This window comes from Myotis daubentonii, chromosome 9 (assembly GCF_963259705.1).
Source record: "Myotis daubentonii chromosome 9, mMyoDau2.1, whole genome shotgun sequence".
NCBI classification, from domain to species: Eukaryota; Metazoa; Chordata; class Mammalia; order Chiroptera; family Vespertilionidae; genus Myotis; species Myotis daubentonii.
Genome location: NC_081848.1, coordinates 20075576 through 20090851, shown reverse-complemented (window position 1 = coordinate 20090851; position 15276 = coordinate 20075576). Strand labels below are relative to the sequence as shown.

Sequence of the window (15276 nt, the reverse complement as noted above, 5' to 3'; positions counted from 1 at the left end):
GAAACATCAATGATGAAAAAGAATCCTTGATTGGCTGCCTCTTCTTGAATGCCCCCAACAGGGGATTGAACCCAAAACCCAGGTATGTGCCCTGACCAGGAATCCAGCAGTGACCTCCTGGTTCATAGGTCAATGTTCAACCAGTGAGCCATGCTGGCTAGGCTATAAGTAATATTTTTTTAAAGGTGGTGTGATATCTCATCACAGATGACATAACAAATGTTTTAAATAATTGTTTTGGTCCTTGTAAGTTTAGCATCAAACTTATTGTCAACTTCTAATAATTTACAAATGTATGTAACATATATTCTTAAGTGCTTATCTTACCCTATATACAGTATTCTTACCACACACACTCTACTTTACTTGGAATTTGTCAACTGCCTGTTTTTCTTTTTGTATTGTATACATATATATTGTAAGCTGACTCAATACTTTGTGGAATAATGCAGGGAAGAAAAGAAAGGAGTCAAGAAGGCATGCAGAAAGGAGGGAAGAAAGGAAGGCGGGAAGGAAGGAAGGAAGGAAGGAAGGAAGGAAGGAAGGAAGGAAGGAAGGAAGGAAGGAAGGAAGGAAGGGAGGGAGGGAGGGAGGGAGGGAGGGAGGGAGGGAGGGAGGGAGGGAGGAAGGGAGGAAGGAAGGGAGGGAGGAAGGCAGGAAGGCAGGAAGGAAGGAAGGAAGGAAGGAAGGAAGGAAGGAAGGAAGGAAGGAAGGGAGGGAGGGAAGAGAAAAGGAAAGAAGAAACCTAAAAGGTATGTGTGTGTTTGTGTGTGTGCGTGTATGAGAGAGAGAGAGAAAGAGAGAGAGATGGTATATTGGTGTGCTTGTAGCTTACCTTTAACAGAATAGCAAAAGCATCTGCATGGGAAATGTGCATGGCATATGGCATGCACTGGTAACTCATAAGTATGACTGTCACAGTTAGAAGCTATGATGCTTTGGGCTCATGCATCTATTCAGTGGCGCAGACTCCTCTGAGCTGGGTCTTTGGACATTTGTCCCAAGTACGGATGATTAGCTCATATATCTATATCTTTGCTCTGCAGCTTTTCTGTGTCCCCAGTACCTATCTTAGTGTTCGATGTGAAGTTTGCACTGATAAAAGTTTGTTAAATGAATTGAAGAAATTTGTCTCCCATCTTGTCAATGAGCTTCAAATCACACATCCTAAATCTACATTCTGTCATGTGAAGCTCTCAATTCCATCATTAATTTGCACACCTCTTTTTCTTCGCATGGTTTATCGAGGATGAATAAGTGTAATAATTTTGTAAGCTGCAGTTCTGGTTAAAGCTCCACTATTAAACTGCATGAGCTTCTGAACTTGGAAAAAGCATGAGAAAAGACACAGCCCAGGGCCCTGTGAGTCTTGACCACAAACTTTCTCTTCCAGCCTATTGCTTATGTATTTGTCCATACCCTTTATAGTAAGTCCAGAAAAAGGTTTATTTCAGTTCAATCTTTTGCTTCCTTTCTCTCCTTGATATATCAGCATGTGTATCTATTAATAATGCGATAAGCACTCCAAGTTCTCTGATGAGTACCTCCCAAGAGATTAGCTGCTTTCTGTTTGCAATGAGATAAAAACAACCAGCTGTATTTTCACTCAGATTGCACTCTCTAGTTGCCATCCCCACTCCAACCAAGAAATTTCCCCACAAATCATTCTGCCTCAGATTAAGCAGAATCTTAAGTCACACAAGGACCACTTTCACATTACAAAAACATTTCACTTTTTTTTGTAGGCAGAGGATTTAAATTATAAAAACACACTCTCCATAAAAATGCAGACCTCTTTTCAGTGTTCTCTATATGTCTTTATGAAATATAAAAATGAGTTATTAACAATTGAAACAATCAACTTATCTTTGTACAGCTGGTGCTATAATACCTAGGAAATAATGACACAGAGAGTTCCATGAGGACATGTTGAATTGTACCTGTGTTAACAGGTGGTACAAAATAATGTAATTATAGATGAATGTTATCTTTTGGGTCATTTTGATCTCAAAACACAATTCAGGTCATAACAATTCCATAATTTTCTTTTCTGCTTTGTGTCTATTTTCTAGCCCATGCCTATACTTGAATTTCTCAGGAACAGGCATTAATTTAGTACTGTTTTCTATTAAAAGGTCCTTTTTAACTATAATAGGTTGATTAGAAATGTCATAAGAAGCATAATATAAAGTTGTAATGGTAAATGTGTTGGAAGCTACTCTTATACTTTTCAGAAACCATTTATGAAATATAATTAAATTGATATCCAAATAGCTTTCCAGAGTTTATAAATTCAATGAAGATGAAAAGGAGAAAGTAAAACCATATATTCTCTAAAGAGATGTAACCATGCCTTACTGTGTGGCTCCTGCACTGTGTGTAGTAGAATCAAAGCAAGTCGACTTAGAAACCATGCCATGCTTTGTTTCATATTGAGATCACTTTTTGGAAAAAAAGAAAACTTCCATCTCTAAGAATTTAACATCTGAAAATGGATGAACTTGATTTTTACTAGAAGTTAGTGTGTATGTTTTCAAATGAAAACAACAAGCACCAAAAGAAAAAAAAATATAGAACTAGGACAATGCTCTCTTGCCACTTGGAGAAACACATAAATATTTATAATAAAACACAGAATTATGTGTAAAATGCTAAACATTTTTTAAAATAATGAATACCTCTTTGACGATTTATTTGTCATCCTGCCATTACTATTTATTAGTCCTTTATGATTTTGAATGTATTTAAGATTATTCTATTATAAATTCAGCATATCAGTAAATTGTTAACCATCTCTCACAAAAGTAAGGTTAGAATCATTCTTAGGATATTGAAGTTAATGATTTATCTCCTTCCTATCCACTTATTATATTTTTCTTGACTGCTTGGTTTAATCATTTGTCAGATTAACAAAGATTAAATTTGAGGCTCTGCATTGTATTACTCTAAAATATACTATTTTTATCATGAAATATAAAAAGTTTAAGAAAGTCTCTTTTATAATTGATGAATAATGGAAGGAAAGGCAGAACATTTTCCACAAGCATTTCTCACCATGGGAACATGTTTTTACAGACTGAGAATTCTGGGACAATGTTTATTTATGAAAATACTGAACTCCTACCATTTCTAAGAAACTATTCTAAAAATCATGTCTTTGATCAACCTAGCCCAAGAAATGGGAAAGGTACATATGTACCAAACTATGAATGTGTTAATAAACAATATGAGAAATGAAAATATCACACATAAGTCTTTTTTAGGTGACTTTATTTTTAGGAAAGTATTCAAAATTGTGGAAATGTCACATAATTTAAGGGAAGGCAATTGAACCCCAATCAATGCTATAATCCTTCAGATCTATACATGTTTTGATAGCTGTAATACTCCCAGCGTAATCAAAATAAATGAGTGTAATTAATTCATAAGGCCATTCCAGGCTTCTATAAAATGAAAGTAACATGACTGATTCACATTTATAGAAAAAAACAACATTTTATAGCCTCATTATGTTTTGCTAGAGCAAAAGTCTCTAATTTGACAAATGCATGCTTGGTATTACACACGGTTCCCAGCTTGACATATCATGAGGCATGTGGTTGGACAGCAGGTACCCCTAACCACTTGTATTTCTCTTCTCGCTGTGCATGAAGGGGTTTTATTGGCAGTAGAGAAATCAGTACGTAGGAAATATTATAAATAAATAAAAGAAAGATATTGTGTGTTATAAATGACTATCTAATTTCTTCTTGCACTGGCAACTTGTATGCACTATAGATAAAGAGTGTGCATACAGCCTGAAAATCATGGTACTTAAATTGGGCTGGTGTAGATTTCTTTTTAAGGCCCTCCTATCACTACTTAATAAACAAGAAGAAACCCTGTCTAGATAGGAGAGAAAAGTAAGTACAAGATACAAAAGTAGTAACTCTTTACACTCCTTTATGCCCTGTGTCTAAATGCTGTGTTATGTTGACAGATCTGGGGAATTTTAGTGGCCGGACGAGAAGTGCAGTCTCTGTGAGGGAAGGCCAGGGGGTTGTTCTGCTGTGCTCGCCTCCGCCTCATTCGCCAGGTACAGTAGGATCCATTCTCTATTGTTGCTGCTCTCCTTCACTACATGATCACCCTTTAGAGGGTGCATTGACTGGGAAACCTCCTAGGTGAAATGTGCATGGTTTTCTTGAAATGTTTCAGAGTTCCAGGCGTGTAATTAAAGATCATATACTGTAAATATCACCGGACAAGAGACTGAGCTCCTGTGATGACATTGTTTTATTGCCATTCTCACTTCCGACTGTGGTAGTTATGTCTCTGCCTGCCACCAGTGAGGAATATATTGCCTGGAGCACAAGGGAAGTGATAAGCTGAGAGAGTAAAAAGCTTTCACAATTTTTTGGAGTGTCAGAGTCGAGTTAACTGAATACCAGTGTGCGTCTTGTTTCAGAAGATAAGCTGGACACTGGGTTGTGTATGGTATTTATCACACTGAAACAAAAACTGCTAGGACATATTTTTATGAGTTTCAAACAAAATTATAGTATACTTATCATTTTTTGGCTACTGGAGCTCTTGTGAAAGTCATGAATAGGTAAGTACTTTATGGAGTTTGGAGTAACCTAATAGTAAATTGTGCTCAGGTTAATTTTAGTCCCTTTGGCCAACTCAAAGCTAATTATACTCATTTTGTTTGAGTCCTATAATTTAAACTGAGTTCCTTTTTGTGCCTCAGTATAGTTTTCCTATAATACAATTTAACAGTGTCCAGCATCTGAAAGAGAAATAGAGAGAATCAATGTCTATTTCTATCTGAGAAATAATGAAGTCCTTTGAGTTAACAATTGGAAACAGAATTGAGGGTCCTGGCATTTCAATAATTTTTTCTTCTTTTTTTTTTTTAGTGTGAAAGCCACACATGTTTTTAGGTTGTACTATTAGTCTAAAAAAGGGGTCCAATTTTGTCTCACCATAGATAATTCTTATCATAAATTAAAATAGGACCTTGTCCAATTTTCTTAAGGGTTTCTCACCTTTACCTGATCCTCCTCCTAATATTTTTAATGGAAAGAAAAGCACATTATATTTCAAAAGGAAAACATTTGAAATAATTTTGTTTTGAAATTATTAGTAGTAATAATTTCTGAGTTGTACTTACTTAAATCTTACGTGTCATTTCAGTTACTCTATTTCTTCCATGATTTTTACTGGAGACTTTTCAGTAAAAATATCTAGTATCACCTGCATGTGATTTGAGATCTAGATTCTTTCAAGACAATGTATTTTAACTTTCTTTTTATAGATAAGAAAATAATTTTTACAAGTTTAGGAAAATCCTATAGCATTAATAAACGTCATGTCTAATGGGTTATTAGACAGATTTTGTTTGAAAAGCAGTGTTAGATGAATAAGTACTATGGATATAAAGGAGGCTGGGGAAGAAAACCAATAGGCCTCATAGAGGATGGAAGTATTCATTGGCAGACTTATAGGCATTAACAACATTAAGCGACTCATGTGGGAAAAAGCAAGATTTTCTGAGATATAATTTATATTGCAAAGCTGCTGGGACATGTTTTACAAAGAAGTTAAATAGCAGAGGATGAGATAAGAAATAAAACTGCAAGCCTACATGCACACATAGCGATGATCCAATTTGCAAAGAAGACTATATAGAAAAGCTTTCCAGTGGGAAAGAAATATATAATGGATTACATGCATGATAAGTGTAAGATAAAAGTATGTATTAATAATTGATTAAATTAAAATGTGATCTCAGGTTGAGACTATAAGAGAAAGCCAGATGATTGCTATTGTGGATAAGTCATAAGAAATATTAGACTGATTATATAATTTAAGATTGCAGGACAGGTTGTATTCTACTAAGTACTCATTGTTATGTCAGATTATCTACTCAAACGTCAGTGTTATCACAACAAACTTTTGGGGGGGATGTGATGACCCAATATAGCTCAGCATGCAGGCCAATGTCTAACACTTACAAGATGAGTAGTTACCCTGACCAGCCAAATCCTACACATCTTTATCTTTGTTGAATATCCCTTCAAGATTCTGGCTCCAATTGAAACTTTTATATTCCCTGAAGCTATAGCTTTCCTGCAGCCTTTTAAAGTTATGGCTGTTTATTCTCCCAAATTGTACATTGTGAGTTTAGAACGTATATATCTCCTCTCTCCTCATTGCCCATTCTCTAATATTCCTCTTTGCAAACCCTCAGTTTTGAATTTCAAGCCATCAGACTCTATTCTTCCTTGTTGCGGCCATCAACACATTCTGCTCATTCCCTTTATTCCTTGAGGATTTTTCTCCATCCACTCTCTCAGCTGATAACCATTTTATTGCGAAAGGAAAGCAATTAGAAGATAATGCCCACAGCCCACAACCTTCTTCACCAAATCACACCCTCATTAGCTTCTGTACTGACAGGCTTCCCTTTTTAAATATAGAGACATTATTGTGCTTCTAGGGGTAATTCCTAAACTTGTGGGCTGTAGTTCTTTTTCTCCTCCTTCTCCTCCTCCTTCTCCTCCTTCTCCTTCTTCTTTTTACCTAGCTAAAGAAGTCACTTCAGTAATTCTCTCTTCTGCACCTTTACCAGAGATTGTTTATTTCCTTCTGGATCTTTCTTAACAACATTACTTCCATGCAACATTACTTCCCTTCCTCCACCTGAAAACAAAACAAAGCAAAGCTCTTGACTCATGTCCTCTTTCAGCTATTACCTAATTTTTTTTCTTCCTGCTCCTCCTCATATCAAAACTTTCAAAAGCTTAGTCTGTGTATATGCTATCTAGTTCTTCTCCTCTAATTCTGTCTTTCTGTCGCTTTCTGGTATCTCTCTGATTCCCGTTCCCTGTTTCTTTCTCTCTCTCTCTCTTTTTAACAGATTGAAGTGAAATGTGATTCACATTATCCACATGGAAAAATAAAATGTGGCATTTTATAGTTTTGCCAAAGTAGCAAACTGAAACCTGGAGGATTGAATTTACTAGTTGAGACCACAATCATATTGAGACATAGTGCTTTAATTTTAATGCCTTACTTAATCAATTAAAAGGAAAAATTTAAGTGTCTTAGAGAAGTTGAGTCAAAAATTCTTGCTGAAGAGGCAGAGTAAGTGTAGAAAGAATAATCCAGGACTACTCAGTGAAAGAGAATTGGGTTTGATACCTGCTGTGGCACCTATTAGCTATGACCTCAAAATGGCCTTTGATTTGGTGAGGTGAGATTGTATTTTGTGAAATGAGCAAATAACATGTACATACAAGAAATCTAAGATCCAGATTTCTGTCTCATCTAAATAGTCATATAGCTCACAATCTTATCATCACATACCTATTTAACGGGTGCATTATTTTATTTTGTTTCCTACTTTTGTTTTATTTCCTTCTTTCAAGTCATAATAAGTTTATCTTATTTTATCAGAATTTTATTATGTGAAGTAAAGTGTTGGAAATAAAAGTATACTAATATTTTTATCTCCCCTAGTAAATTAAAAATGTATAAATTCATTATTTCAGAGAGGAAGGTAGAGGGAGTGAGAGATAGAAATATCAATGAGAAAGAATCACTGATAGGCTGCTTCCTGTATGGCCCACCCTGGGAATGGAGCCTGCAACTCAGGCATGTGCCCTGACCAGGAACTGAACTGTGACCTCCTGATTCATAGGTTGACACTCAGCCACTGAGCAACACTGGCTGGGCAGATTATAAATTTTTCATGGGTACAAAACTTGCCACAACTTATTTATATCCCCAATGCTTAGCACAGTTCTTGACACTTAGTAGGTATTCACTTACTGCATGTTAAAGAACTGACTGAATGTGCTGATTCTAACAGTTAAGTTTTATAGGGTTTTAGATAGTTCCTGTCAGCCTCCTGTTATCAGGTTATTGCAACCCATATTTATGACAAATATTTGGACCACCCAATATCACATTCAAATACTACAAATTTCAAAGTATAACAGGTACTATGATTCAGAGGTAACTATGTGAAATTATAAATAGTTTATACATCAGAGAATATTAAATAATATTCAGAAATCACCCCAAAATCTATTTTCTCATTATCTCAAATGGATGTATAAAGTGAATATTTTTCTGTGAATAAAAGCAAAAGCTAGAATTGCCTTATTTGCTAAGTTCTCCTGCTTACTTCCCAAGAGATCTTATTAATTCCTGTCAGTAACATCTGTGAATGAAGGCATCTTGATTATATACTGAAGCACTTATTCATCTACCAGGAAATAAACATATTTTTCTAAAGTATTAATCACATCTGCTCAAGATTATTTTTGTTGCTAAAAAACACCTCTGTCAGTTTAGTGATTTTGAAATTCAAGGTTATACTGTAAAGAATATCTGTGTGGAAATGTACAAACAATCCCCATAAAACCTATAACCATGTAAAGCATTATTTTATGGTTTAGAGGTTATCACCACAGATACTTTTAAAAAAAGAAGTTTGTAACTACATTTAACTTTAAACATGTTCTGGTCCTATTTTGTGCAGAAACATAAATCTAAGAAACACATTAAAGTGGGACTTAAAATTTTTTTCCAAAGTATTATGTTCTAGTAAAAAATATATGATTATACCACTGTACAATATAACAATCACATTTTCACAATTAGTATGCTATGTAATTCTTGAAAAAATATATGAGAGTTAGAGATTATTGTTATGCCTGTTGTATTGATGAAGAATTTAAGCTTTAGAAAGATTAAATAAAACAGTTAAGCTCTCATACTTAGCAAGTGATGGAACCAGGATTTCAATCTTTGATGTATTTGTACCATAGAATGTGCATTTTAGTAAAAGCTTTACTAAAAGTATTATAGCATTAATACAAACAAAACTTTTTTAACAATGGAATTATTGACTTTTCTAAAATAATGCTTATTTTATTATTATATCAAATGTTTTACTTATTTTTTTATTCAATAAATGTTTACTGAGTGCCTATTCTCTATTAACTAATGAGTTTAGGCTATTTATATTGATTGCTACTATCTTAATTTGAACTAGTAATCCTGTTTTTTTTTTCTATAATTCATTTGCCCTCTTTTCATATTCATTATCATTTTTTAAATAACAGAAGGTTTTTTAATTGCATTTTTTCTTTCTACTCATTTCAAAATTATATGTTTTATTTCTATTATTTTAGAAATTATACATAAAATCATAATGTGGCTATATAACATCATTTGATCACTTTAAATATTATTGCTCTTGGTAATTAATTGATCTATTTATTCATTGCCAAATAGAATTTGAAGAAGAAAAGGAACTCAAGTTTATGGCTCTGTGACTATTTCCTATTAACTAAGAAATAAAGTTCATTTAGGACAAAATAAGACTAGTTGAATTATGGATACCTATTGTTATGACAGAAAATTGAATAGATACATCTGAAGTCTAGGAAAGGGATCTGAGCAAAACATTATAACTTTAGGCAATAATCAACATAAGATTGGTAGGGATTTCTCAGGGACACTGCTTACGGTAAGCAGCATATACTTTTATTTCTGTACTAAATAGTGGAGGGGAAAAGAACTAGTTGTTTAGTTTCTATGATACCAACAAATTTAAATAACTTTCAGTTACTAGAAGAATTTGGGCATTTATGTGGTATAGTTTAGGGATATTTCAAATCTACATTGAAATTACTAATATCTACAACTTACATTTTTTTTCCTCCAAATGGTTGTACGTTTAAGTTAATGATTCATGGACTAAGGATAGTATTACTGTAGTTCTCAAAAAGCTCTAGAAGCCTGAACGGTTAATGCATCTCATAGATGCTCAGGAGCACCAGGTGCTCTAAGGTTGTGGTTATATCCTCAAGAGGAAATAGCCAGAATTACTCTTTGGCATCTCTGTTATTTGCAGAGAAGAAGGTACAAAAAGAGCATGAAAGATGCAAAAGCTGTTTCAACAAACTTGACAATAAATAGGAGAAACACATAAAGCAACTCATTGCCAGAGAAAAAGCATAAAATATAAGGAACAGATTTCAAAAATATTTTATCATTTTTTAAAATTCTACTGACCAGACACCTAATTTACATAAACTGTTCTCAGTTCTAACAGCCAAGTATGTTTTTGCCTTGGTGATCTTGTGAAGTTATGTAGTATTGAGTCCCAAGCAAAGGAGATTCCCAATCTTTGATACATCTGATTCCTTACAAATTAAAAACCATAGACACAGGTCCATCCAGCTCTCTGAAACATGCACTGCAAGCCAACCAGTCCCTTTACCATCACTCCTTCAATCACCGAACCATGGTAAATACTAGTTAGTGCTAGTCATGGGGAATACTAGTTAGTGCTGAATGGATACTGGCCTCAAAATGGTAAAGGAGAAAAAAACCATAATAATTGGTTATACAGTAAGAACCAAGAGAACTGGATTAAGGGCATCATGTGAAAATGTACAGATGAAACATTTTATTTCTGCATATATATTTTGAGCCATCATTGAATGTAGTAGCATGTATAATGATCTATATAGCAAATCTCCTGTGCTTTAACACACTGCAAATACAGTATATTGAACCTGATTGTCTCTTTCATAATTCCTAATTGGAAATCTCTAATATATCATTTTTTTTCAATTTAGGAAAATACTCAAACAGCAATGGACACTGGAGGACTAATAACCCTGGTCCTGTCCCAGATGCTAAACCTTAGTAACCCCTCATTGCCCATAGCCCCGGGACTCCTCTTCTGTGAAGTATTGGTTAAAATAGAGCTAAGGAGGCATTCAGGTTTCATGTATAAGCTATAACACTCAGCTGAGACATTTTATACTAAAAAAAATAGAATTTTTGTTTTCTTTAGAGTGAAATATTTTTTACCTCAACCTTATGTAAAACAGGTAGACAGGTACGCCAGCCTCAAATCCACTGTAGAACCAGGTCCTGTATAAGTAAACCGATCCAGAGGCTACAAGTACGTGGTCCCTGAAACAGTGTGAATGGGATGAGGGATACTAGATAGTCTCTGCTTCTAAATAGTATACTAAACTATTCATAATATTTCACCTGGAATTTCCACTCCGAGAGCCAGGGATCCCTATCCTGACTCTGACACTTAATTGGCTTTGTTGGTTAAATTAAGCCTGATCTTTGCTGTAAAGAAAGAGCAATAAAAACTACCTCACAGGACTGTTGTAAGAATGAAGAGATCATTTATGTAAAGCAATTAGCCTGATGCTTAGAGGATAGTAAGTATTAAATTCAATTTTTCTTGAAGATTTATCTTCAAGAATCCTCTTTAAAATGCTTGTGAGAAAGGTGACACCTTCAATTATTAGCTGCTAAGATTAATTACCAGTTGGCAGGTATTAGTTGCCGTCAAACTGACAAGGCAATTAGAAGATGAGTGGCACTTGGAAATGTGAATCTGAGGGTTTGCGATGGGAGAGGGGTCAGTGAAGAGAAAAATAAAACCAGACAGTGAAGTGAAAGGGCACCAGGTATCATTGCTCTCTTCGGGGGTTCCCTCATCCTAGAATAGTTGGTACCAGAAATTATTCTCATGGAACAGACCTCTATAAAATGGGAACCAAAATTTTACAAAGATGAAAACAAAGCATTCAGTTGATATTTTTTTCTTAAAAAATGAAATTTTACATCACAAAATCTAAGCCTCATAACTTAAAAATTATTGAATAACTGTAACTGAGAAAAAACAACTCAAGAAGTAGTTTTGCACCCCTTTTCCTACAAAATAGTATGATAATATGACACTCTCTGCTTCAACTTTTGTGCCAAGATAACAAAAAGTAATTGTCCCCAAAATATCTGAGTTCAGCAGTTTTCCCAAGGCCTTTCTTAATTATTTGATTTCTAATTCTTACATCTCAAAGCATGTATGATCCACATGCTTGTAGTTACTGGTCACTTGATTTGATCTCTGTTGGTGACTATGCTCTAAAGATCTCAGCCATGTTCCACATTTGCCTTTATTAAATTCATGAAACCCACAATTTTGCAATATTTGCATGTTTACTTTGCAATTTTAAAAGTGATCAATTAATTTGTCATTATAGCCATCTGACCATAATTTTGGTTCCCTAAAAAATGTTGCAATCACGTGGACATGGGTTAAATTATTAGGACACAGAGAACTCTGTTGTTCAATTCTGACTAGGCTCAGCTATCTCATTAGACCACTGATGGCGAACCTTTTGAGCTTGGAGTGTCAGCATTTTGAAAAGCCCTAACTTAACTCTGGTGCCGTGTCCCATATAGAAATTTTTTGATATTTGCAACCATAGTAAAACAAAGATTTATATTTTTGGTATTTATTTTATATATTTAAATAAATGCCATTTAACAAAGAAAAATCAACCACTGGCAACAGGTGGGAGCGCCGGGCGGGACCACGGTGCGCGGGAGCAAAGAATTTTCAGTAACCACCAGAAGCTTGCCCTGATGACAGAGACCAGCACCCCACCTTGGTCTGGCGCCCCCACTCACCTGCTCCACCATCCTGCCATGGTCAAAGCCCGCCGTGTTCCGCACACACCCCATGGTGGTCAGCGCATGTCATAGTGACTGGTTGTTTGGTTGTTCTGCCATTCCATCTATTTGCATATTAGCCTTTTATTATATAGGATTATTATAACTTATGTTTTATAAATGAGGATATTGAAACTCCAAGAGAAACTTGTCTAAAGTCCCACATCTAATAAATAATATGACAAAGATTAAGGTATGTGTAATTCCAATTCCAGTGTTCCTTTGACAATAACCATATGGTCTTTCCACACCATTGTTCTGAAATTTTATTGAAAATTCCTATTTTGCAGAAACATAGACACTGGTCAATATATTTATTCCATCCATTCAAATGAATAAGTAATTTCATCAATTATTTTTGTTGACTTGACCAAATTGTTAACTGAATTGAACATTTAGCACTGCCAAAATCAAGTATATAAATAATATATGAAAGTAAATAATGTGTATGTAGAAATTTTATTATTTTTACCAAATAGAAAAATGCAATACTCATGTCTCCATCTCAATAATTGCTTAGAAGTCAGACAGGATAGGTGAGAATGCAAGCATAGTGAATGAAATGATAGAGAAATAAATAAATTATTTAATTTTATTATGGATGTTTTTCAATGGAGTAAAAGAATAATAATACAATTTTTATACCCTTGAATTACCCATAAAATGACTGTTTTACCACAGGCTTTGCTTGAGCTGCACTTTGTCATAATATGTTCTCTAGAAAGAAAAACTCAATGTGTTTTGAAGTATTTGATTTTTTAACTATATCTGGTAAAATTTATACATGGAAAGCCAAGTATAACAAAGTAAACACTTCAACCTGGAGGTTGTTTTAGACTATTTAGACAGGGCAGATGAGAAAAGAGACCATTGCTATAACCTGCTTTTTCTTTCTTACATTTTTTGGGGATTTCTTCATAGATTTCTACATTTTTGCTCGGGTTCACTTAATTATCATTGTTTGTTTGATTGGATTTGATCACATATTTTAAACTCCTTTAAAATAATCTATTTTTCCCTTGTTATGAGATATTTATTCTACACCAAAGAATGTGGAAATAGTAGGCCAGGAAAGCAAGCTGCTTATTCCTTGGGTTATTTATTGGCTCATATTACCTGGAATAACTAGTATTTTTATGTTATGTTGATATGAATCCCCACTTTCATTTGATTTGAACAACCAGTCAAATTAGTGTAGAAAATGCAGCTAAATTATATTGACTTAATGAACTTACGGATTAAAAGACCTCACATTTTCTGAAAAATTTAATGCGCCTCTCTTTCATATACTATGGCATACCAAAGAAATCATATCTTCTCATTGACTCTGTCCAAATAAGGGAAGATCATAAAAAGAAACACACACATAATGGAGTCAGATAGTTCAGTGTGAATCCCAATTATACCATTAACTCAAATGTTGGTTCAGGTGACAAGGAATAAAACTTATCCCAGCCTCGGTTTCTACCTTTGAAAAATGGGATTAATAAGAGCCTGGAATTTATACAATACTTTACAATGATATATTCCTATTTTCCTTCCAAACTTATCAGGTAATTAAATAGTAAAATTGTTATTGAGAAAAATAGACAGTAATCACATTGATTCAAAAAAGAAAAGCCAAGGAAAGCAAACAGCAGGTGCTGGCTTTAAATGAAGATTGTTAGCACAGAAAATCATGGGATCAATAATGCCCCAGTCCAGTTCTTTGCTTTCATCTCTAAGAAATTGTACTAGTCTTTGTCCATGTTGTATTTCATTCACTGAACCAAGCGCAATCTCATCAAAGCTAAAGTCTTCTCAATCAGGGGTCAGCAAACTTTTTCTGTAAATTGCCAAATAATAAGTATGTTTTAACTTTGTGGGCCATCGGCACTCTGCCACCGTTACTCAACTCTGCTTCTGTAGCATAAAAGTAGACATTGAAAATACAAAAATGAATGAGGGCACCTCTCTTGTAATACAGCATTATTTATGGACAGAAGCATTTGAATTCCATATGTTTTTCATTCATCTTTTGAATTTTTAAACTATTTAAAATGTAAAATCTTTTTCTAGCTCATAGTCTACTAAGAAGCAGGCAGCCAACCAAAATTCTTTTCCCAGGCCTATTTTTTTTTTAAAGAGGCTTTCTTGGTAAGGTATTTTTCTCCTAATTCTTCATGACCCTTCCCTCTTTATACTATATTTATGTTGGGATGGAGCAGGAACTAAATATACCTTATTTAGCATGATTTGGTTGCATATGACAGAAAGTTAACTGAAAGTAGCTTAAGCTGAATCCAAACAGGGAATGAATTGGCTCTTGACTGCTTTATTAAAGGAAGAATATCATAAGTATTTAACTCTTGGACTCTGGGGTTAGAAAGATTCAACTCTGTCACTTTCCAGAAGTGTGACCTTAGAGAAATAATATAGCTTGCTATTACAATAATTCCTTATTTTCAAAAGTTTTCATGTATGCTATAGTCTCAAAGATTCAATGAGATAATATATGTACAATGTTTAAATAGTGCCAGCTGTGTAGAGAATATTTTGTAACTTAGTGATTTTGAAGATACACCCATTATCGTTTTATTATTAAGTAAGAAAGAATGTAGCCTTCTCTACTCTACCCCTTCTCAGCATTCTTAAGTGCCTATAAACAAGTTTCAGGCTCTTGTCTAATTCCTGTCACATACTCCACCACTGCATGCCAATCATCTACGCATCTTATCTCTCCTCCTT

General features: G+C 34.3%; 1 protein-coding gene across 1 annotated transcript in view; it reads left to right on the top strand.

Moving 5' to 3' along the window:
- Positions 1-15276, top strand: part of LOC132241738 (contactin-5-like) — a 184688-nt gene that overhangs the window by 107225 nt on the left and 62187 nt on the right. Inside the window, exon 5 of the mRNA XM_059710644.1 lies at positions 3980-4075. Coding sequence (XP_059566627.1) covers positions 3980-4075 — 96 coding nt within the window. The remainder of the gene's footprint in view (positions 1-3979; positions 4076-15276) is intronic.